Source organism: Anolis sagrei, chromosome 9, assembly GCF_037176765.1.
Source record: "Anolis sagrei isolate rAnoSag1 chromosome 9, rAnoSag1.mat, whole genome shotgun sequence".
Lineage (NCBI taxonomy): Eukaryota > Metazoa > Chordata > Lepidosauria > Squamata > Dactyloidae > Anolis > Anolis sagrei.
In genome coordinates, this window is record NC_090029.1 from 194,284 (window position 1) to 219,465 (window position 25,182).

The window sequence follows — 25,182 nt, forward strand, 5'->3', positions numbered from 1 at the left end:
GTTTTCCATCCAAGGCAAAACCGGAGCGGGTGCCTGCAGACATTAATGAGGGATGACAGCTGTGCGGGGCATGCCGAGGTGGCAGAATAATCGAAGATGATGAGCCAACGCATATCTTCACCCAGGGAACGCTCTTGACCTCTATATCCACAGCAACGGCCTTCAAGGCAACCCTCCCAAAGCCTCCCTCGCAGCAGCGCAACAAAGCTTTTGGAGCACAAGCAACACGGAGGCGGCCTCTCCTCTCCAAGCATTGCGACAGGTTTTCAGAATAGTAATAATAATACTAATAAGGGACGGTTGGAATTCATAGCACGCAGGGTTGACCATCAGGAAGCAGTGAAGACCTTTCTCTAAGTCTTCCTGATGCTGTGACCCCTTAATAGAGTTCCTCATGTTGTGGTGACCCCCAACCATAGAATTATTTTTGTTGCTACTTCACAACTGTAATTTTGCTCCTGTTGTGAATCGTAATGTAAATATCTGATATGCAGGATGGATTTTCATTCGCTGAACCAAATTGTGCACAAATACCCAATATGCCCAAATTTGAATACTGGTTGGACTGGGAGAATTGATTTTGTCAGTTGGGAGTTGTAGTTGCTGGGATTTATAGTTCTCCGGCAATCAAAGAGCATTCTGAGCTCCACCAACAATGGAATTGAACCAAATTTGGCACACAGGACTCCCATGATCAAATGTGAACACTGGTGGAGTTTTGGGGGGAAAATAAAATCTTAACATTTGGGAGTTGTAGTTGCTGGGATTTATAGTTCTCCTGCAATCATAGAGCATTCTGAACTCCACCAATAATGGAATTGAACCAAATTTGGCACACAGGACTCCCATGATCAAATGTGAACACTGGTGGAGTTTTGGGGGGAAAATAAAATCTTAACATTTGGGAGTTGTAGTTGCTGGGATTTATAGTTCTCTTGCAATCAAAGAGCATTCTGAACTCCACCAATAATGGAACTGAACCAAATTTGGCACACAGGACTCCCATGACTAACACAAACTACAGGAAGGGTTTGGTGGGCATTGACCTTGAGTTTGGGAGTTGTAGTTCACCTACATCCAGAGAGCACTGTGGACTCAAAACAATGATGGATCTGGACCATATCTGGAATGGATACTCAATATGCCCAAATGTGAACACTGGTGGAGTTTGGGGGGGGGGGGGAAATACATCTTGACATTTGGGAGTTGTAGTTGCTGGGATTTACAGTTCACCCACAATCAAAGAGCATTCTGAACCTCACCAACAATGGAGCTGAACCAAACTTGGCACACAGAACTCCCATGAACAACAGTAAATACTGGAAGGGTTTGGTGGGCATTGACCTTGGGTTTTGGAGCTGTAGTTCACCTACATCCATAGAGCAGTGTGGACTCAAAAATGATGGATCTGGACGAAACCTGGAACGGATACTCAAGGTGCCCCAATGTGAACACTGGTGGAGTTTGGGGGGGGAATACATCTTGACATTTGGGAGTTGTAGTTGCTGGGATTTATAGTTCACCTACAATCAAAGAGCATTCTGAATCCCACCAGCGAGAGAATTGGGTCAAACTTCCCTCACAGAAACCTCATGACCAACAGAAAATACTGTATTTTCTGATATTCTTTGGCAACCCCACTGACACCCCCTCATGACCCCCCCCCCGGGGTCCTGACCCCCAGATTAAGAAACATTGCTCTAAATAAATTAAAACTAAATAAACATTGTATTGTCGAAGGCTTTCATGGCTGGAATCACTGGGTTGTTGTAGGTTTTTTCGGGCTGTATGGCCATGGTCTAGAGGCATTCTCTCCTGACGTTTCGCCTGCATCTATGGCAAGCAGCCTCAGAGGTTGTGAGGTCTGTTGGAACTAGGAAAATGGGTTTAAATTTCTGTGGAATGACCAGGGTGGGACAAAGAACTCTTGTCTGCTGGAGCTAGGTGGGAATGTTTCAACTGACCACCTTGATTAGCATATAATGGCCTGGCAGTGCCTGGAGCAATCTTTTGTTGAGAGGTGATTGGATGTCCTTGTTGTAGGTTTTTTCGCGCTATATGGCCATGGTCTAGAGGCATTTTCTCCTGACGTTTCGCCTGCATCTATGGCAAGCATCCTCAAAGGTAGTGAGGTCTGTTGGAACTAGAAAAAAAGGGTTTATATATCTGTGGAATGTCCAGGGTGGGACAAAGGACTCTTGTCTGTTGGAGCTAGGGGTGAATATTTCAACTGACCGCCTTGATTAGCATTTGATGGCCTGGCAGTGCTGGAGCAATCTTTTGTTGAGAGGTGATTAGATGTCCTTGTTTGTTTTCTCTCTGTTGTTGTGCTGTTGTCATTTTAGAGTTTTTTTAATACTGGTAGCCAGATTTTGTTCATTTTCATGGTTTCTTCCTTTCTGTTGAAATTGTCCACATGCTTCTTGTGTATTTCAATGGCTTCTCTGTGTAGCCTGACGAGGTGGTTGTGAGAGTGGTCCAGCATTTCTGTATTCTCTAATATTTTAGAAGGAATAAATAAATATTCCTTCTAAAAAGCATGCCTGACCATCTAGGAAGGCACAAACAGCATCAAGACTAATTGCAGCGATCAAAGGATGACTAAAAGGAGGAAGAAAGGATGTGGAAAATGCCTCGGTCCGTAAACAAACGACAGGAATCCTAGGAGTTAAAAAGTGTCTGCATGGAAAAGGCTCCGGTGAAAAGGCAAGACGATCCTGACAGTTCAATTCCCTCCGTGGAGTCATTTGTAATTCAATGCCAAGATGTGGTCCCGTGCTTGGAAAGCGTGATTTACGGCATGCAAAATAAATCTTTGCGGTGGGTGGACAGGAGGAGGGTGGGGTATTCATTTGTCCTCCCTCCAGCCCCATCTCGGACGTCCCTTCAGCTGGGTCTGGGTCTACATCATAGAGAAGGGCCTCCCTCCAACCCTTATTTACGACTGATTATTCTCTGAGCTGCAATGAGGACACCGTTAACCCCGCCATGAGATTGTAAAGAAGAGAGAGACTACGACTCTATTAGCCGCCTTAATCTCCAAGGGTTGGTCTTCAAGCCATCCACACACAAAAGGGAGGCATCACCTGTGTCTCACAGAAAACACTGGAGAGGTTTGGGGGGAAATAGATCCTGACAAGGACCAAGTAGCAACAGTCAGAACTGACCACGGAACAACAGACTGGTTCCAGATTGGGAAAGGCGTAGTACGGCAAGGCTGCATCCTCTCACCCAACCTTTTTAACTTGTATGCAGAACACATCATGCGAGGATGTGCGGGGCTTGAGGAATGCAAGGCTGGGGTGGAAATGGCTGGAAGAAACATCAACAACCTCAGATATGCAGATGACACCACTCTGATGGCCGAAAGCGAGGAGGAGCTGAGGAGCCTTCTCATCAAGGTGGAAGAAGAAAGCGCAAAAGCCGGGTTGCAGCTAAACGTAAAAAAAACCAAGATTATGGCAACAAGAATGATTGACAACTGGAAAATAGAGGGAGAAACCGTGGAGGCCGTGACAGGGTTTGTTTTTCTAGGTGCAAAGATTACTGCAGATGCAGACTGTGGCCAGGAAATCAGAAGACGCTTCCTTCTTGGGAGGAGAGCAATGTCCAATCTCGACAAAATAGTAAAGAGTAGAGACATCAGACTGGCAACCAAGATCCATTGCCTAGTCAAAGCCATGGTATTCCCTGTAGTAACCTACGGATGTGAGAGCTGGACCTTAGGGAAGGCTGAGCGAAGGAAGATCGATGCTTTTGAGCTGTGGTGTTGGAGGAAAGTGCTGAGAGTGCCTTGGACTGCGAGAAGATCCAACCAGTCCATCCTCCAGGAAATAAAGCCCGACTGCTCACTGGAGGGAAGGAGACTAGAGACAAAGTTGAAGTACTTTGGTCACATCATGAGGAGACAGCAAAGCCTAGAGAAGGGAATGATGCTGGGGAGAGTGGAAGGCAAAAGGAAGAGGGGCCGACCAAGGGCAAGATGGATGGATGGCATCCTTGAAGTGACTGGACTGACCTTGAGGGAGCTGGGGGTGGTAACGGCCGACAGGGAGCTCTGGCGTGGGCTGGTCCATGAGGTCACGAAGAGTCGGAGACGACTGAACGAATGAACAGCAGCAGCAGATCCTGACATTTGGGAGTTGTAGTTGCACCTGCAATCAAAGAGCATTCTGAACTGCACCCACAATGGAATGGAACCATTTGAGCAACATGTGAGTTGTGAACAGGTGCATTGTCTTGCAGAAGGTGGACACCTTTGGGGGGCATGCCACGTGCTCTCTTGGTTTGGATGGACTCCTGCAATTTCTGCAGCAGTGAAGCATAGTATGGCCCAGTGATCTTGGTCCCCTTTGCTAGGAAAGCCACCAATGTGTGGTCCCAAAATCCTGTGAGCATGACCTTGCCTGCCGAGAGTTGGGCACGTGCTTTCTTTGGAGGTGGTGGGTCCTGATGCCTCCCTGGCATTGAGTCCGGGATGAGTGTGATGGGCCCAGCTTTCCTCCTGCATGATCAGTGTTGACCAAGTCCTCCTGGTTTCCAAGGCACATCATTGTCAAGAGAGCCTGAGGGCATTTGACTCGGTCCTGCTTCTGGAAAGGTGTGAGTAGCTGGGGGAGCCAGTGAGTGGATGCCTGGCAGCGGCCAGGTTGTTAACTGGGGCTCCTTACAGGGAGCGGTCAACCCTCCTGTTGAAGGAGCTCCACTGGTTGCCATTCATCTTCCGGTCCCAATTCAAGGTGCAGGTTCTTACCTACAAAGCCTTGAACGGTTTGGGACCCACCTACCTGCGTGACCGCATCACTGTGTATGAACCCACGCAATGGGCCCTGCTCGCCCTCCCACCTGCATCGCAGGTGTGATTGGTGGGGACGAGGGAGAGGGCCTTTTCGGTGGTGGCCCCTCGACTCTGGAACTCACTTCCTAAGGACATCAGGCAGGCCCCATCTCTGGCAGTCTTCAGGAGGAGCTTGAAGACATGGCTGTTCCAGTGTGCCGTCCCAGAGTAACGAACCCTTAGCACTTTGTCCTCCAAAGCACTTTAAATGTTTAGGTCTGCTTGTATGTTTTCCACAAACGCCCCATCACTTTTTCGCCCATGTTCCAGCATTACTTTCAATTTTAATTTTACATTTAGTCTTCCCATAGTTTTTAATCGTGTGGTCTTACTGTTAATGTTGCATTATTGTATTGTCCATGTTTTATTTTTAATTGCTTGTATTGTTTATTATTACTGTTTGTATTGTTGTATTGTGGGCTCGGCCTCATGGGGAGATGGTAGCGGGGTACAAATAAAGTGTTGTTGTTGTTATTATTATTATTATTATTGTGCATGTGAAGAGGGTCTTGGGTGATTTTTTTCCACCGACCCCACACATTCATCCTGACATTTTGGGCTCAATGAAGAATGGTGATTTTCCAAAATGGGGACCTCCACTTGCTAGATGGTGTGTCCCTCAAGAGCAGAGTGGGGTCGCCCTGGAACTGGAGAAGTTTCCACCAAAGTCCAACCACATTGGAACGGACGTTGCCAGTTCTTGACTGCATCCTATGATGGGGAATCCTCACCGGAAACCTCTTTCATCTCATCAAACGTCTCCTTGGGACTTGGAGACTGCTCTGTACTCCATGGGGTCCATTCCCAAACCTCACTCCACTTCAGCACCCATCACATCAAGACCATTCTCGGTATTGAATTGTAAATGGGCAGGTAACCTATAGAGACGTATATCACGACACCTGTGCAGTTTCAGCGTCCTGTGATAAAGAGAAGTGGGTCAGGGGAAATCTTTAATGAGCGCCCCTCGTAAATGAATGCCTCCTTGTGGAAATTCCCACAGTAGGGCTTCCCTGCATCCCATCCCTTTGATCACCTTAAAGCTGTGCTGAAACCGTTCCCTAAAAACCCACATTTGTTGGAAGGCTTTAACAAAACCCACAGGAAGGGAGCGCGTCCTTCTCTCAGCGCAGCTGCCTGGCTTAAATCATTCATATCGCTCACTAGATTCGGCCCCGGCTCCAGCTGGCACGCCGCCTCACCCAAGAGCCACCAGCCATCCCAGAAAGAGACCCCCGTTTAGAGGACTTGGCTAAGATTCCACTCCGGCTCTGATTCCCCCCAAGAGAGAGATTTCTTCCTAATGGAAGAGAATCAATGTTGGATGGTGTCCTCTTTCCTCTCGACAGGAAGAGATGCAAAAGGGAGCACTCCTGGAGATCTTGGCATGGACTGGCCTGGGTCTTAAGACCTTTCTCTCCATCCGAATGCCATCCTATGTAACTGCCAGGGCTCAATGCTACAGAAACCTGGGTGTTGTAGTTTGGTGAGGCGCCAGCACTTTTCGATCGGGGAAGACAAAGAGCTTGTCCCGAAACCCCTCCAGTATTTTCCGTTGGTCATGGAGGTTCTGCGTGCCAAGTGAGGTCCAGGGCCGTCGTTGGTGGGGTCCGGAGTGCCCTTTGATTGCAGGTGAACTATAAATCCCAGTACCTACAATGGCTATAAATCAAGGTGAATTCCCCTCAACCCCCTCCAGTATTTTCCGTTGGTCATGGAGGTTCTGCGTTCCAAGTAAGATCCAGGGTCATCGTTGGTGGGGTCCAGAGTGCCCTTTGATTGCAGGTGAACTATAAATCCCAGTACCTACAACGGCTATAAATCAAGGTGAATTCCCCCCAAACCTCTCCAGTATTTTCTTCACTCATGGTGGTTCTTTGTGCTAAATGTGGTCCAGGTCCATTGTCAGTGGGGGGGGGGGCAGTGCTCTGACTTGATGCAGAGTGAACTACAACTTCCATCATGTGGAGTCAATCCCCCAAACGCCTCCAGTATGCTTAGTTGCTGATTAGTTCTGCTCTGTTTGTTGTGCAGACAGAGTTGAAAAGAGTAGGAAAGGGTTAAGGGAGAGGGGGTGAGCGGGATCATGCAAATTCCACACCAATGGAGAGAGTCAGAAACACTGGAGTAGTGTTTCTCAAACTCCACCAGTGTTCACATTTGGGCATATTGAGTATCCGTGCCAAGTTTGGCCCAGATCCATCATTGTTTAAGACCACAGGGCTCTCTGGGTGTAGGCGAACTACATCTCCCAAACTCAAGGTCAATGCCCACCAAACCCTTCCAGTATTTTCTGTTGGTCATGGGAGTTCTGTGTGCCAACTTTGGTTCAATTCCATCGTTGGTGGAGTTCAGAATGCTCTTTGTTTACATGTTAACTATAAATCCCAGCAACTACAACTCCCAAATGTCAAAATCAATCCCCCCGCCAACCCCACCAGTATTCAAATTTGGACATACCGGGTATTTGTGCCAAATTTGCTCCAGTGAATGAAAATAATTCTGCAGGCCATTATTTACATGGCGATTCATAATGTTAAGGTTATGGTTGGGGGTCACCACAACATGAGGAACTGTATTAAGGGGTCGCAGCATTAGGAAGGTTGAGAACCACTGCACTGGAGTGTCTGTGGTGGAGGAAACGCATACAATCTAGGATGAAAGGATCTCTGAATGAAAGCATTCCTTGGGTAGTGGACAGTATGGTATTCGGGGAGGACATTGGCAGGGGTTGGGCTACATGTTCACGGCGCTCCCTATAACCTGAAATGTCATTGGAGGGAGGGCTTCTGGTGGATCCTCAGCACTGTGGGTTGAAGCTGTTTGTGGAAGTGAAAGCCTGTCTGTGGAAGTGGGCACCCCAGCCACATTCACTTTTATTAGATAGATAGATACAGATAGATAGATAGATAGATAGATAGATAGATAGATAGATAGATAGTAGGCTTGGTTGATCCAGCTCGTTAATTTCTAATCTCGTTATGAAATCGTAAATAAAATACCTTTAGAAGCGATATCGACGCGTTTTGCCATATCGAAGCCGCGTCCGCCATCTTCCTTACGACTTCTGGCAGTGAATCGTAAGTGCTGTGGGCGTGGCCTTCAGGAACAGCTGTTCTTAGCCACGCCCACCTCCTTCCTCTTTGCATCGGCGGCTTTGCGAGGTGGGCGTGGCTACCTCCCTGGCGACAAGTGGCGATGCAGAAGAGCTGGCCATAGCCACGCCCACCTCGCAACGCCGCCGATGCAAAGAGGAAGGAGGTGGGCGTGGGTAAGAACAGCTGTTCCTGAAGGCCACGCCCCCAGCGACCTCCAAGGAGGGCTGTGCTTGGCCACGCCCACCTCTCCCTTCTGCATGACGGACAGCTTGCCGGGAAGGGAAGGAAAGGTGAGAGAAGCTCGCCGCAAGGGAAGGAAGGGAAACTGCGAGATTTTAATGGTTCTGGAGGGAGGGGCACCTTCCATTAACGAAACAAAGGAAGCAATTCATATTTCCTGGTATTTCCGATCTTTTTTTAAAGAACATTTTGGAAATAATTTCAAAATCGAGCCAGCAGCACCCCCTAGATACGAAACGAGTTTAGAACCATTTTTTTCTTGATCAACCAAGCCTAAGAGATAGATAATGTGTGTATATATATATATATAAATTATATACAAAATTATATACATAATTAAATTGTATATAATGTATATATAATGTATGTCAATTATATCTGTGTCAGAAAGTGAGATCTGGTCATGATAATTCAAAACAAAAAAGTAAACAAGGAGAGCATCCTTGCTCGAGACCCTCAAAGAGAAAAGGTCAGTCCTGCCAGATGCGCGGTCCTCTTCATACCCAACAGGTTGGAGTAATGATCCGCACATTGATTCCTGCGGCCAAGAATAGCAGAGCACTCTGAAGGAGAGGAGAAAGGCGACGCCAGGCAAACATCCCTCAGCAGGACAAGCAGCATCGCACACAACTTTGGGGTGTTCTCGTTGGTGGGTTTTCCAAGGACTGTGCTTCTAAATCAGATGACATCCTTTGCATGTAGAAGATCTCTATGGATTACTGCAATGCGTTCTACGTGGGGCTGCCCCTGAAGACAGCTCGGAAACTTCAATTGGTCCAGCGGGCAGCAGCCAGGATGCTAACCGGGGCTCATTATCAAGAGAGGTCTACCCCTCTGTTTAAGGAGCTCCACTGGCTGCCATTTATTTTCCGAGCCCAATTCAAGGTGCAGATGCTTACCTACAAAGCCCTGAACGGTTTGGGACCACCCTACCTGCGTGACCGCATCTCCACCTACGAACCCACACGCTCGCTCCGGTCATCTGGGGAGGCCCTGCTTGTGATCCCACCCACGTCGCAAGCGCGCTTGGTGGGGACACGGGACAGGGCCTTCTCTGTGGCGGCCCCCCGACTTTGGAATGCCCTTCCAAAAGATCTCCGACAGGCCCCCACTTTAGCAGTTTTCAGAAGGAACCTAAAAACCTGGCTGTTCCGATGTGCCTTCTCAGATTAGGAATCCCCATCCCAAGTCCTAGAAGCACTTTAGCACAACCGATATTACTGCACACAGCACCTTTAATCTTACGTTCCTCCTGCCATTTCAGCACTTTTAACCCCTGTACCCCATTGCGCCGGCCGAACCAGTTTTAATAGTGTCTTGATGTAGTTATTGTTGTTATTTTGCTTAATTGTTTTGATTTGCTTGTTTATTATTGTGTTATGTTTTATTGTATTGTGTTTGAGGCTTCGGCCTGTGTAAGCCGCATCGAGTCCTTCGGGAGATGCTAGCGGGGTACAAATAAAGTTAATAATAATAATAATAATAATAATAATAATAATATCTCGGGTGGAAACCCTAAGAACCTCCAGAAGTGGCAGCTGAAGCGAGGAAGAACCCTCCTCAGATCCCGGCAGAGATGGTGCCTTTGAGTCCTGACATTCCCAAACTACCTGGATTCATGATTTGACTCAACAGGAGGCAAGTTGGTGGCACTCCTGGAATGGGGGGGGGGGGGCAAAAACTGGGCACCGAAAATGGCCCAGGGTTTTGCCGAATTGCACACCCCTGGTTCATAGTGGCCTCTGCTTGATCCTCCAACAGAAAGGCGTGGGCAGGACATTCCAGCCCTACTTCCCAATATCTTTACTTAAGATGGATATCTCTTAAGTAGCTCAAGGTGGATATCTCACTTTGCTTAATGGTAGGACTGGCCCCGCTTCCTGAAAGCATAGAGTAATAGAATTGGAAGAGACCAAAGGGACATCCAAGGTAACTACACCAACCCATGGTTCATTTCCATCCGTGGTTGCATCTTCCAGGATGAAAACATATACATTAGTAAAGCCATGCTCAGCTTACTTGCCTCAACCATCATCAGCAGGGCTTGAGAATTGGGTTGTTCTGCTTAGACAACCTTCTCCCACCTTCCCCATCCTTTAGGGTTGCATTCTTAGCCCTTAGGTTGCACCACCAACAGCTCAATGGAGAACCATCTCAAGAATCATGCATTTGATACCTGAGGATAGCCATGATTGTTGACTCGTGGGACGTCGAAATCCTCCATTGTGGGATCTGGGAAGTTGACCACAGTCAATGGAACAGGAGAGGCATCAAACGGACGAGACTTCATCTCCTTTCTTCAGGAAGGAAACACAATGTAATGTGAGGACTGCGGTGTATCCGTACCTTTACGAATTCAGTGTAGAAGGGGGACTCTGGTCTTTGAAGGCTGGCTATACTCACACATAAGCTTTGAGGTTGTTTACGATTCTGGCTGTCGCAACAATAGTGCCCTCGGGGTGTGCCAAAGGCTTGTTGATGCCTTTTAAGAAGACCTGGAAGCAGAGAGAAAGCAAGACCCGGTGACACTCCACAAAGCAATTATGGCATCCACACATGCAAATTTGCACCCCAGCCAGAATTCCCCTTGCCCGCAACACCAACCAGGAATCCAAAAGCAGTAGTAAAACAGATTGTTGAGAAAAACACATATGAAAAGGGAAAAAAATCACCATAGGAAATAAGAAAGGCTAATTCCAATAAGAAATGGGAAAAACAGTCAAGAGGTAATAAGCCAAACCAAACCGACAATGGGAGAAAACATCCCAAAAGCAAAATCCAAACAGTTCAAATCTGTTCCATAAAACAAGGTACATGGAAAAAAAAATAGAATCAAAACATGACCATAAACAGACCACCTTGGGAAGTCTGACTTGGCCACGGTGGTCCACGCTCTGGTTACATCCCGTATAGACTACTACAACGCTCTCTGTGTGGGGTTGCCTCTGAAGACTACCCGGAAGCTACAATTAGTCCAACTTGTAGCAGCCAGATTACTAACAAGAGTGGGGGGTTTTTTTTGTCATGTCAGGAGTGACTCCTGGTGTGGGGTACAAGGAGCATACTTCTCCTTTGCTGCGCCAGCTCCACTGGTTGCCAATCGGCTTCTGAGCACAATTCAAAGTGCTGGTGTTGACCTATAAATCCCTAAATGACTCCAGCCCAGTTTACCTGTCTGAACGGATTCTCCCCTACGTTCGTTGTTAAGGTTGTGAAGATCTTCTGGAGGGGCCCTGCTCTCGGTCCAACCTCCTTCGCATTCGCGTCTGATGGGGACGAGGGACAGGGCCTTCTCGGTGGTGGCCCCTCAGCTTTGGAACTCTCTCCCAATAGAGATCAGATCTGCCCCCTCCCTCCTGACTTTCAGAAAGATGGTAAAATCTTGGCTCTGGAACTTAGCCTTCTCAGATTGGTGATCGAATCAATAACTGTTGACCACAAGGTGGATGCTGGTGAATTTGTGATTTACCTTGACGAATTGGCTTTATGTAATTTTTGATCTGTATTTTAATGTGTTTTGATGTATTAATGTACTATGATGTTATTATGCTTTAGTTTATTTGTATACTGATTCTCTGTTGTTAGCTGGCCTGAGTCCCTCCTCGGAGGTTGAGAAGAAGTTAGAAAAGCTCTAAATAAATAAATAAATAAATAAATCCAGGGAAACAAGAATCAAAACTTGAGCATAATTCCAGGGAAACAAGAATCAAAACATGAACATCAATCCAAAACGAAGACTATAAGAACTTCTTAAAAACATGAATCCAAACTCCCAAGATCTTAGACTAAAACATGAACTTGAAACAAAACTCAAGATCCTCACTTTAATGCAGTGTTGCCTGATCTGAACTCTAAAGGAAACCATTCTCTGCTTTAAGGACCACGTCGTGTCTATGACCTTGACTTCCTTGCCTGTGAGATTTTTCCACATTGTTGTTTCTCACTGAGTCTCTGTGTCTTCCTTAGTTTGCTTGCTTCTTCCCTAAGAAGAAGCCCCAGATTCCTGAGGACTGCAGGTGTGTTTTCAAGCAAACTTTTTCACCCATCCAACTCCTTACCTGGGGTTGCTATGAGACAACTAGGCAAAAAGTCTTCGCCAGCCACAGTGTCACTTTCCAGCCCATTCTCACAGGCAGAATCTAAACTCCCCTCGTTTGCCTCATTGAAAAACTCACCCACTCTCCCAGGCTCTGAAATAACAATCCCCTCGTCTTCATCTCCAGTGCCTGGAGCAAACTTTTGTTGAGAGGTGATTAGATGTCCTTGTTTGTTTCCTCTCTGTTGTTGTGCTGTTGTAATTTTAGACACTGTCAGGCCATTATATGCTAATCAAGGTGGTCAGCTGAAACATTCACCCCTAGCTCCAGCAGACAAGAGTCCTTTGTCCCATCCTGGTCATCATTCCACAGATATATAAACCCATTTTCTTAGTTTCAACAGACCTCACTACCTCTGAGGATGCTTGCCATAAATGCAGGCGAAACATCAGGAGAGAATGCCTCTAGAACATGGCCATATAGCCCAAATAAAGTATCATTATTATTATTATTATTATTATTATTATTATTTATATGATTTCTCTAGAAATCTCAAGCATGTGAACTGATTTTGGGTGCGTCTACACTGTAGAATGAATGTGGTTCAATACCACTTTTACTGCCATGGCTCAATGCTATGGAATTTTAAAAGTTGTCGTTTGATGAGGCACAAACTCTCTTTTGGCAGAGCAAACTAAAGACCTTGTAAAACGACAACCCTCGGGATATCATAGCATTGCACAACAGCTAAAGTGGTGTCAAACTGCATTAATTCTACAGTGTAGATCCATCCAGTTACAAGTATATTGCCATTTTCTGGGTATTCACGTCATCCTTCTGCCACGTTAAGAGAATGTGCTGGAAAATTTGCGTTGCAATGGATATTTTTCTCCAAAAGAGTTTGGAATTCTGAATGTGTTTTCATTCAAAATATGACTTCATAATTGTATCCTGATCTGCTTTCCGAGCCCTTTCTGATGTACTGAAAACATTCAGGAATTCAAAGCTGGGGCAGATAATGAGATTCTGCTCTGCCCATTATTGTTACAGGAGCTGAAGATCAGGTTAGTTTGTATTGGAATGCAACAAGATCAATTCTTCCCAGCCTGGCTATTGATTCCTTCCTGGGTTTGGCAAAAACAAGGAAAATAGCTCAAGATGTAATTGTCTTGTTCCTCGGGTTCGGAGACCGAGTTTTAGGTGGCATTTCCTTCGCATGGGTGATGGCCAGGCATGTAGCCGGGGGGGGGGGGGGGGGGTTCGAGGGGCTTCAGCCCCCCCCCCCCCGAAATTCTGATGGTGGTTCGCGAAAAGGCCTTCCTGGTGCATTATTGAAACTTATGTTTATTCATATCATTATCTGATCACCATAATCAATATATTCCATATGCATGGAGGGGGTATTGGGGTAATGATACAAAAGGTTTGCTAGCGTAGACCCTCTTTCACTCAGACTCAGCCCCCCCCCGAAACTCAGCCCCCCCGAACCCCCCCAGAAAAAAATGTAGCCCCCCCCCCCCCCGAAATGAAATCCTGGCTACGGGCCTGGTGATGGCGTTCGCAACATCCCCTCAAACTCTCTCCAAAATTTACCAAAAAACCCTAAAAGTCACAACCGGAGTCGCTTCTCACTACTGTATTGATTGTACATTACAGTTTCATCTGGTCCCATTTACCACCAGTGCGATGATCATGATGATGATTATTATTATTATTGTTGTTGTTGTTGCTGTTGTTGTTCATATCCTGCTTTTCTCTCTTGATTGAGACCTCAAACCTATCTCTCTAGTAAATAAAACCTCAAGGAATTTGCAAGGTTCTCCAGTGCAGCTCTATGGGAACTTCTATCATGGAAGCATACTGGAAGATCTAACCACAATTGGACACAATATTCCAGGTCAAGTGGTCTAACCAAGGCAGAATAGAGCATGGGCAGCATGACTTCCCTAGACCTAGACACTAGGCTCCTCTTGATGCAGGCCACAATCCCGTTGGCCTTTTTAGCCGCCACATCACATTCCTGGCTCATGTTCCCCTTCCTCCCCACGAGGACTCCAAGATCTTTTCCACACGTACTGCTCTCGAGCCAGGCCTCCTCGTCCCCCATTCTGTCTCTTTGCATTTCGTTTTTCCTGCCAAAGTGGAGTATCTTGCATTTGTCTCTCTTGAACTTCCTTTTGTTAGTTTTGGCCCATCATCTCTCTAATCTGTCAAGATCCCTTTGAGTCCTGCTCCTGTCCTCTGGAGTCTTGGCTCTCCCTCCCCATTTGGTGTCGTCTGCCAACTTGATGATCCTGCCTTCTCGCCCTTCATCCAAGTCATTGATTAAGATCCTGAGCAGGACCGGGCCCTGTGGCACTCCACTCGTCACTTCTTTCCATGATGAAGAGGAAGCATTAGTGAGCACTCTCTGTGTTCGTCCACTTAACCAATTACAGATCCACCTCACCGTAGTTTTGCCTCGCCCACATTGGACTAGTTTCCTTGCCAGAAGGTCGTGGGGGACCTTGTCGAAGAAGGCCTTCCTCAAATCCAGACACGCTCCATCCACGGCATCATTCCCCGCATCTACCCAGCTTGTAGCTCTATCGAAGAAAGAGATCAGATGAGTCTGGCATGACTTGTTTTTGATAAATCCATGTTGACTCTTAGCGATGACCGCATTTGTTTCTAAGTGTTTGCAGACCACTTCCTTGACCATCTTTTCCAGAATCTTGCCTGCTATCGACGTGAGGCTGACTGGACATTGGTCATTGTTTGGGTCATCCTTTTTTCCCTTCATGGAGATTGGGACCACATTGGCCCTCCTCCAGTCTGCTGGAACTTCTCCCGTTCTCCAAGAACTCTCCAAGATGATGGCCAAGGGTTCCGAAATAAAGGTAAAGATAAAGGTAAAGGTCTGACTCTGGGGGTTGGAGCTCATCTCCATTTCTAAGCCGAAGAGCCGGCATTCTCCATAGACATCTCCAAGGTCATGTGGCCAGCATGACTGCATGGAGCATTGTTACCTTCCTGCAGAAGTGGTACCTCTTGATCTACTCACACTTGCATTTTTTCAAACTGCTAGGTTGGCAGAAGCTGGAGCTACCAGCGGGAGCTCACCCAGCCCCCTAGATTTGAACCACCGACCTTTCAGTCAGCATTCAGCAGCTCAGCGGTTTAACCCGCTGCACCACCGAGGGTCCCATCGGAGAGAAAAGCTGGGTATAAATAAGCATAATACTAGTAATAACAATAACAACAACAATACTAATAATCAGGGCATGGATAGGAAACATCAAGGCAAGGGATCCAACATGTTCTTATAGGAACACAGGTCTATGTCTGTTGTGTTTGTGTGCCGAAGACAGGGAGGCGATTTCCCCCTTTGAAACAGAAAAAAGGTCTGGATTCCAGACGACAAATGAGCTGCTTCCCCGTAAACGGATCAAGTGGAGCGACCTTGTGGTGGCCTTCCTGCTTCCTTCCTCTGCGGATAAAGCTCTTGCAAGAGGGATAGCGAGGGAAGGGTCATTCTCATACCCGCAACATCCTTCATCCACCCCACAGCAAACGGCACCTTTTAGCGCATGACTATAGGGTGACCATGCCTGGAGATCCCAAGGGAGATGGTCTCCATCCTCATCCAAGACGTGCCGCAGCGTATGTCTCAACTTGAAGGTTCAGCAGAGAGGCCCAAGGCGAAGCTTTGAGGATCAAGCAAACTGATCACTGGAAGTGCCTTTGGGCAGAAAGGGTGACATGTTGTTTGACTTGGACACCCATCATCTGAGGGCACGTCTACACCGTAGAACGGTGGTCCTTGACCTGTGGGCCGCGGACGGATGGAAACCAGGCCCGTGAGCCCCCTTCCTCTTTGTTTATTTATTCATTCTATTCCCACTCCTTGGCACCACCTGCCACTCCTTCCCTGTCACTGACCATGACCATGTTTTGTATCAGAAACTAGAGCTGATGTGGTCTATCCAATCCTCACTCCCTCTGAGGATGCTTGCCATAGATGCAGGCGAAATCTCAGGAGAGAATGCCTCTAGACCATGGCCATACAGCCCGAAAAAACCTACAACAACCGAGAGCTGATGTGGTCTATCCAATTTAGTTTCCTGAATGTAGGAGGCCCCCGGTGGCACTTGTGCCGGCAGGACTGAAGACCGACAGGTTGCAGGTTCGAATCCGGGGAGAGCACTGGGTCTACTATGCCAGGCCTGGGCAAACTTTCTAACATGGGGGCCACATGCTAGCACTCCCTGCTCAGAGGACTGGCTGCCCTGTGATGGAAGGAAGGAAGGAGGAAGGAAAGAGAGAAGGAAGGAAGGACGAAAGAGGGGGAAAGGAAGGAGGGAAGGAGAAAGAGGGAGAGAGGGAAGGAGAGAGGAAAGAGGGAAGGCAGGAAAGACAAAAGGGAGGGAGGGAGGGAGGGAGGGAGGGAGGGAGGGAGGGAGGGAAGGAAGGAAGGAAGGAAGGAGAAAGAAGGAAAGGGAGAGAAAAGAGGGAAGGATGAAAGGGTGGAAGGGAAGGATGGAAAGAGAAAGAGGGAGAGAGGAAAGAGGGAAGGCAGGAAAGACAAAAGGGAGGGAGGGAGGGAGGGAGGGAGGGAGGGAAGGAAGGAAGGAAGGAAGGAAGGAAGGAAGGAAGGAGAAAGAAGGAAAGGGAGAGAAAAGAGGGAAGGAAGGATGAAAGGGTGGAAGGGAAAGTTGGAAAGAGAAAGAGGGAGAGAGGAAAGAGGGAAGGCAGGAAAGACAAAAGGGAAGGAAGGAAGGAAGGAAGGAAAGGAAGGAGGAAGGAAAGAGAGAAGGAAGGAAGGACAAAAGAGGGGGAAGGGAAGGAGGGAAGGAGAAAGAGGGAGAGAGGGAAGGAGAGAGGAAAGAGGGAAGGCAGGAAAGACAAAAGGGAGGGAGGGAGGGAGGGAAGGAGGGAGGGAAGGAAGGAAGGAAGGAAGGAAGGAAGGAAGGAAGGAAGGAAGGAAGGAAGGAAGGAAGGAGAAAGAGGGAAAAACAGGAAAGGAAGGATGAAAGGGTGGAAGGGAAGGATGGAAAGAGAAAGAGGGAGAGAGGGAAGAGGGAAGGCAGGAAAGACAAAAGCGAAGGAAAGAAGGAAGGAAGGAGGGAGAGAGGGAGAATAGAGAAAAGGAAGGAAGGATGAAAGGGTGGAAGGGAAGGATGGAAGGAGAAAGGAGGAGGGAGGAAAGAAAGACAGAAGGAAGAAAGGATAGGATGGTTAGAGAGAGAGAGAGAGAGAGAGAGAGAGAGAGAGAGGAGGGTCTGAAAGAAGAGCCCAAGGGCCCTGGGTCAACACTGAGCATATAACACAGTTCAAAGTGCATCATATAGCAGTGTAGATCCACCCTGAGTCCCCTTGGGGAGAGAGGGCAGAATATACATAAAGTTGTGGTTGTTGTATTATTATTATTATTATTATTATTATTATTATTATTGTCCTAAATACAACCCTAAGATGGAGAGAAATGGGCAGAGTCCTTAATATTCTTAGAAAGTGGTTGGGTTGACATGGCGAAAAGATGGATGGGGGCTTTAATCTCTCCCCCTCCCTCTTCTAAATGATTAATGGAAATGGATATTAAAATGTGGCTCCGTGGGCCCATCTGTCATGCCGCGTGGAGGAAACGGCAGAGGAAAGAGAAATCTCATGCAGTATTTAGCCTTTCAAATGGACGGGGCGAGACCACTGCTCCTGTCAGCCAAATGTATCAGTTTGGGGGCTCGGACAGGGACAATGTTGTGGCCGGAATCCATTTAGGGCACAAAAGCATGTTAAGACTCATGTGCAGATCTTTTTTTGGGGGGGAGGAGAAGGGCTGGATCCTTACCTCCAAACCGGTGTAATTCACCCCGCCGTATCTTGGGATGAGACTCCCTTTACGGACGATGGATGCAAACAGCGTTGTCCCAAGTGGGTCCTTCTTACGAGGCTGTTGGAGAACAACAAAACACACACACACACACACACTAAGCAAAAGGCCATAAACCAAGATGCTTTATGTCTGTAAACAGCTCGGCAGTGGAACCTCCGAGCAGCCATAACTAATAATCAAGCTGGAATTGATAATTAAAGCTTATTGTCCTCCAAGGAGCACTGTCCGGATAGATCAATATCGTCCATCTTCCGCGTTTGGCATTTCGATAGTTTGCAAGCCCAGGCAGACCAGGGATGCGATCATCCCCAGGATTCTCTTTAATGAAGCAAAATAAATAAGATTTGGATTTTAGAGGGGAAACTGAACTCCAGCTGGAGCGCTCAAGGGCCAGGGCTTCCCAATTCTTGGTGTCTATGCCACCGTTTTCAAAGTTAGCTTTAAGCCCATCTTTAAATCTCTTTTCCTGTCCACCAACGTTAAGTTTCCCATTCTTGAGTTGGGAGTATAGTAACTGCTTTGGGAGATGGTGATTGGCATTTGGACAACATGGCCAGTCCAGCATCGCTTCAATGCTGGTGGTCTTCCTCCAGCACACTGACATTGGTCTGCCTGTCTTCCCAAGAGATCTGCAGGATTTTTCGGAGGCAACGCTGATGGAATCAAGGTGTACACAGAAACGCAGCGTTGCCTGCCCTAACCCATTCAGTAAACAATCCTTTAACTTAAGGACCACAAAGCCATGAAGTCATGCCTTTGACATCTGCTCTGTTGCTTCAAGGATTTCTCACTCTGTTGTTTGCATTTATTTATTTATTTATTTATTTACAGTATTTCTATTCCGCTCTTCTCACCCCGCAGGGGACTCAGGGTGGATTACAGTGTACATATATATGGCAAACATTCAATGCCAGGCGGGTCCCAAACCGTTCAGGGCTTTGTAGGTAAGCACCTGCACCTTGAATTGGGTCCAGAAAATGAACGGCAGCCAATGGAGCTCCTTGAACATGCCATCCTTTCAAATATTTGAAGATGACAATCATTTTGTTTGGGAGACCGATGCAACCTGTCAATCTCCTGGCCCTCTGCCTAAGACATTGGGATGTCCATTAGTGGTCATGGACAACCCGGTCGAATCAAAGCAAGCGGGGAGGCTCAGTGGGGGCCGCCGGCACCTGCAAATGGGCTTCTGAGCAACCAGGAGGCAGCTAATCGTTATGGCCTCGTCGATACAAGCACTCTCCTTGAAAATGGAAATGCGCTCAATGTGCAAAAGAGGAGGAAGAAAGGTCAGAGGGGGCCTTGGATGCGAGAGGAGGAGGAAGCCACCGGCCTTGTTGACGTCTGCACACAGCGTGGCGTTTCCCATCATGGCCATTATACTAACTCCATCGGGACAGTTTGCAATATGCAAGGAGTATGTCTGAGTTGGTTTATGCAGCCGTCTCTCAACATTGGCTGGAGTCGGGGCGAAAATAAAGAAATTGACTTCTCTATGAGTTGTTGAAGGCCATCATGGCCAGAATCACGGGGTTGCTGTGAGGTTTCTGGGCTGTCTGGCCATGCTCCAAAAGCATTCTCTCCTGACGTTTCACTCATGTCTATAGCAGGCATCCTCAGAGGTTGTGCAGTCTGTTGGAAACTTATTTACATAGGCGATCCCTCGTAGTCTGAGGATGATGGTCCTCCAAGATGGGTTCGTAGGTGGCTTCTTGACCTGGATCTTCTCTCACAGTGGAAACATCAGTTTCCAGACGGAAGGTGGTCCCGGTCGGGGTTGGCTTGACACTCCTTCCTCTTGGCACGTTTCTCCCTTTCGCCCTCTCTTCGTGCCTCTTCAAATTCTGCAGCACTGCTGGCCACAGCTGACCTCCAGCTGGAGCGCTCAAGGGCCAGGGCTTCCCACTTCTCAGTGTCAATGCCAGAGTTTTTAAGGTTGGCTTTGAGCCCGTCTTTCAATCTCTTTTCCTGCCCACCAACATCCCGTTATCCATTCTTGAGTTTGGAGTCGTAGTGGCTGCCACATCACACCCTGGTGGCGCAGCGGGTTAAACTGCTGAACTGTTGAACTTGCTGACCAAAAGTTTGGCGGTTTGAATCTGGGGAGCGGGGTGAGCTCCCACTGTTAGCTCCAGCTTCTGCCAACCTAGCAGTTAGAAAACATGCACCTGTGAGTAGATCAATAGGCACCGCTTCTGCAGGAAGGTAACGGTGCTTCATGCAATCCTGCCTGTGGCCACATGACCTTGGAGGTGTCTACGGACAATGCCAGCTCTTCGGCTTAGACATGGAGATGAGCACCAACCCCCAGTCTCCTAATATTCCTGCTGGTGAGGAATTCTGAGACTTGCATGGCAACAAAGCCAATATTCAGGAGTGCAACGTGCCTTCCTTCATTTGATATTGTTGTTGTTCATTCATTAGTCGCTTCCAACTCTTTGTGACCTCATGGACCAGAGCTCCCTGTTGGCTGTGGCCACCCCCAGCTCCTTCAAGGTTAACCCAGTCCCTCCAAGGATGCCATCCATCCATCCATCTTGCCCTTAGTCGCCCCCTCTTCCTCTTTCCTTCCATTTCCCCAGCATCACTGCCTTCTCTAAGCACTAATGCGGCATCTTAGGACACTTCCCAAAAGAGAGCACCTTGCACTTTGGCACACTTTCCAAAATGTGTGTCCTTTTCATCATCAGAGGAAAACAAGGGCGGCCATTCTCTCTCTCTCTCTCTCTTGAGAAAGAGGCCCTGAGAGCTCAGACTTTCTTTGAGCGCATTTCTCTGCCAAGCGAAGCCTTTGAAAATCCCAAACCTTTTCCCATCAAGGATTATCTCCGTTACATAAACATTTCCTTGGCCTGACCTCAGCGAACTTCCACTAAACACGTCTTGCGTAAGGCAGTTTTGTTCCTAAGCCTGGAATTACGAGAAAGGGGTTCAACGTTCGGAGAAAGGGCTCTCTCTGGAGGGATGCCAAATGCAGATGCATGCATGGAAAGTTCCCTTTCGCCAAACGAAGCATCGTTCATTATTTCCAATGGGTAGAATAATAGAATCATAGAATCACAGAGTTGGAAGAGACCTCCTGGGCCATCATCCAGTCCAACCCCATTCTGCCAAGAAGCAGGAATATTGCATTCAAAGCACCCCTGGCAGATGGCCATCCAGCCTCTGTTTCAAAGCCTCCAAAGAAGGAGCCTCCACCACACTCCCCGGCAGAGAGTTCCATGGCTGAACGGCTCTCACAGTCAGGAAGTTCTTCCTCATGTTCAGATGGAATCTCCTTTCTTGCAGTTTGAAGCCATTGTTCCATTGCCAAGGAAGCAGAAAGGAAGCTTGCTCCCTCCTCCTCCCTGTGGCTTCCCCTCACATATTTATACATGGCCCTCATCATGTCTCCTCTCAGCCTTCTCTTCTTCAGGCTAAACATGGCCAGCTCTTTAAGCCGCTCCTCATAGGGCTTGTTCTTCAGACCCTTGATCTGCTCCTTCCTCCCTGTGGCTTCCTCTCATATATTTATTATACATGGCCCTCATCATATCTCCTCTCAGCCTTCTCTTCTTCAGGCTAAACATGCCCAGCTCCTTAAGCCGGTCCTCATAGGGCTTGTTCTCCAGGCCCTTGATCATTTGAGTCGCCCTCCTCTGGACACATTCCAGCTTGTCAATATCTCTCTTGAATTGTGGTGCCCAGAATTGGACACAATATTCCAGACATGGTCTCACCAAAGCGGAATAGAGCATGGGGAGCATGACTTCCCTAGATCTAGACACTAGGCTCCTCTTGATGCAGGCCAACATCCCATTGGCTTTTTTTGCCACCGCATCACATTCCTGGCTCATGTTCCCCTTCCTCCCCACGAGGACTCCAAGATCTTTTCCGCACGTCCTGCTCTCGAGCCAGGCCTCCTCGTCCCCCATTCTGTCTCTTTGCATTTCGTTTTTCCTGCCAAAGTGGAGTATCTTGCATTTGTCCCTGTTGAACTTCATTGTGTTAGTTTTGGCCCTTCATCTCTCTAATCTGTCAAGATCCCTTTCAGTCCTGCTCCTGTCCTCTGGAGTCTTGGCTCTCCCTCCTCATTTGGTCCCGTCTGCAAACTTGATGATCATGCCTTCTGGTCCTTCCTCTAAGTCATGAATGGAGATCCTGATCAGGACCGGGCCCAGGACAGAACCCTGCTTGTGGCACTCCACTCGTCACTTCTTTCCAGGATGAAGAGGAGGAAGCCTTGGGAGGAATCACCCTCTGGGTTCATCCATTTAACCAATTCCAGATCCACCTCACCGTAGTTTTGCCTAGCCCACCTTGGACTAGTTTCCTTGCCAGAAGGTCATGGGGGACCTTGTCCAAGAAGGCCTTCCGGAAATCCAGACACGCTCCATCCACGGCATCATTCCCCGCATCTACCCAGCTTGTAACTCTATCGAAAAAAGAGTTCAGATGAGTCTGGCATGACTTGTTTTGGATTGACTCTTAGCGATGACCGCATTCCTTTCTAAGTGTTTTCAGACCACTTCCTTGACCATCTTTTCCTGAATCTTGCCTGGTATCGACCTGAGGCTGACCGGACATTGGTCATTGTTTGGGTCATCCTTTTTTCCCTTCTTGAAGATTGGGACCTGGAAAGCTCCTAATGCAAAGCAATATGTAGTCCAAATACAGGCAGATGGGTAATGGGACAATTCAATTGTTGTAGATCATTTAGAGAGGATTGTGGGTTTTCCTGTACCAAAAAGTGTGGGGAATTCAGGTCTGGGAAATCATATTCCTCTCTGTGACAAAACTGGTTTGGAAAGTGTAGGGCTTCAAGGCCGGTCCAAGGAGTCAGAAGTAGCAACAGCAGATAAGGAATCGAGTGAAGATCTGAGTGATAAGGAGGGTTCCCGAGAGAAACCACCTGCGGCTACAGTGATCAACAAAAGTCTTTGTTTACAAATCAAAGTCGAAAATAGATTACACCAGTCTGAGAGGTTACATGGGAAAGTCGGGGGGGGGGGGGAATTCACGGGAGACGTAATGCTTTCATGGGGTTTAATCGTCTGTGTTTTAAGTTATTTAAGTTATTTTTTTTTGCATCTAATGAGCCCCAGGTGGCACAGTGGGTTAAACCCCTGTGCCGGCAGGACTGAAGACCGACAGGTCGCAGGTTCGAATCCGGGGAGAGGCGGATGAGCTCCCTCTATCAGCTCCAGCTCCCCATGCAGGGACATGAGAGGAGCCTCCCACAAGGATGATAAAACATCAAATCATCCGGGCATCCCCTAGACATCGTCCTTGCAGATGGCCAATTCTCTCACACCAGAAGCGACTTGCAGTTTCTCAGGTCGCTCCTGACACGACCAAAAAAAAAACAACTGCCTACTGTAAGCCATCCTGAGTCCCTCTTCGGAGGTGAGAAGAACGAGATAGAAATGCCCAAAATAAACAAATAAACAAACAAGTTGTTTACCTTAAAGGCAGTTCAGGCAACGCTGTGTTAAAGTGAGAAGCTGAGCCTGATTCCTCTTGTTCTTGGTTCAAAGCGAGCCTTGTTTTTGGATGTTTAGAAGTTTCCTACGTTCCTGTTCATGTTCTTCTGTTCAAATTTTACTAGTTAAACCTTTTTGCTTGTGGACTTATGCTGTACCTGTAATTTCTAGCTATTCCTGGACCTTGTCACCTCTGGAACTTTTAGATTTTTGTTTAGTTATCATCTGTTGCTCAACCTTTTTGGATTATATATCTTCCTTTCTTATTCCTGCCTTTTTATATTCTTTTAATGTGTTTATAAGCACCGGGATTGTGGCACAGCGGGCTGAGTGAGTGTCAGCTGCATTAAGATCACTCTGACCAAAAGGTCATGGGTTTGAATCCAGTCTGGGTTGGAGTGGGTTTCCAACCAATTGTGTAGCCTGTTGTCGACCTTTGCAACCCGAAAGACAGCTGCATCTGTCAAGTAGGAAAATAAGGTACCACCTTAAAGTGTGGGGAGGCTAAATTAACTGATTTATGAGGCCATAAAGAAGACCCCAGCAAAGCATTCCAGTGGGGAAGCATGCGGGGAATGCGGAAGTGCTTCATCAGCGTCGCAGATGGACGATGAGAGCGACAGAAAAAGTTAAATAGCCTCTGTGTATGTCTGTATATGTTTGTATGTCAAAAATTGGCGTTGAATGTTTGCCATATATGTGTACACTGTAATCCACTCTGAGTCCCCTGCGGGGTGAAGAGAAGGGCGGAAGAGAAAAACGGTAAATAAATAATAAATAAATTTTACAATAAACTGTATGCTTATATTCCTGGCCTTTTGTGGGGTGCAGTGGTCATAGGTGTTTCCAAAAGCAATAATCATGCCTGCCATAGATGTGGGTGAAATGTCAGGAGAGAATGCTTCTGGAACACGGTCATACAGCCCAGAAAACTCATAGCAACCCATAATTAATAAGACTTACCAGTCCCAATGCGCAATGGTAATGGTGAAAGGGCCGCAGATACCTCACAGGGATGTTGTATTTTGCCAAGACTTCCTTGGTGTCTTTGTCCGCGATCGTCAGGGAAATGTCTGGAAAGAAAGGCAACAGAAAGCAATAATTATAACAGTTGTGACCAAGGTTGAAGGTGCCTTCTCTTCCTCCGAGGCTGAGAAAGTGTGACTTGCCCAAGCAAGAGGCCTTTGAGCTTCTTGTTCATGTTCTCATTTTGGATTCCATGTTGCTTTTGTCATTGGAAAACCCACCCTTGTCATCATCATCATCATCATCATCATCATCATCATCATCTTCCGTGTGGTGAGCTGCTGTCCTTGGTGCTGAACTGGGATCCTTCCCCATTTGGGGAGCCTGCCATGAATAGTCGTCAGCCTGTCTGCTGTGGATGATAGGTGTTCATAATACAAACCCACCTGAGATATACACATATGGGGATGGGGGGAAATACATCCAGGCCTCTGTATCCACAAGGGATTCAACCATCCACAGCTTGACATTATTTCCAAGCCTTGAGCCTGACTTCATTAGGAAACCCGGAGTGGGAAGAGTGGGTTGTTTCCACGCTGCCTGCCGGCCCCTCTCATTGACCCCCTTGCTCTCCGCCTCCCCCTTCTGCCCCTCTCCTTTGTCCCACTCA

General features: G+C 47.5%; 1 protein-coding gene across 1 annotated transcript in view; it reads right to left on the reverse strand.

Annotated features, from left to right (window-relative positions):
- Nucleotides 1-25,182, reverse strand: part of CCDC33 (coiled-coil domain containing 33) — a 183,742-nt gene that overhangs the window by 74,546 nt on the left and 84,014 nt on the right. Inside the window, exons 6-9 of the mRNA XM_067471185.1 lie at nt 24,510-24,619; nt 18,040-18,141; nt 10,579-10,670; nt 10,352-10,472 (exon numbers count right to left, since the gene is read on the reverse strand). Coding sequence (XP_067327286.1) covers nt 10,352-10,472; nt 10,579-10,670; nt 18,040-18,141; nt 24,510-24,619 — 425 coding nt within the window. The remainder of the gene's footprint in view (nt 1-10,351; nt 10,473-10,578; nt 10,671-18,039; nt 18,142-24,509; nt 24,620-25,182) is intronic.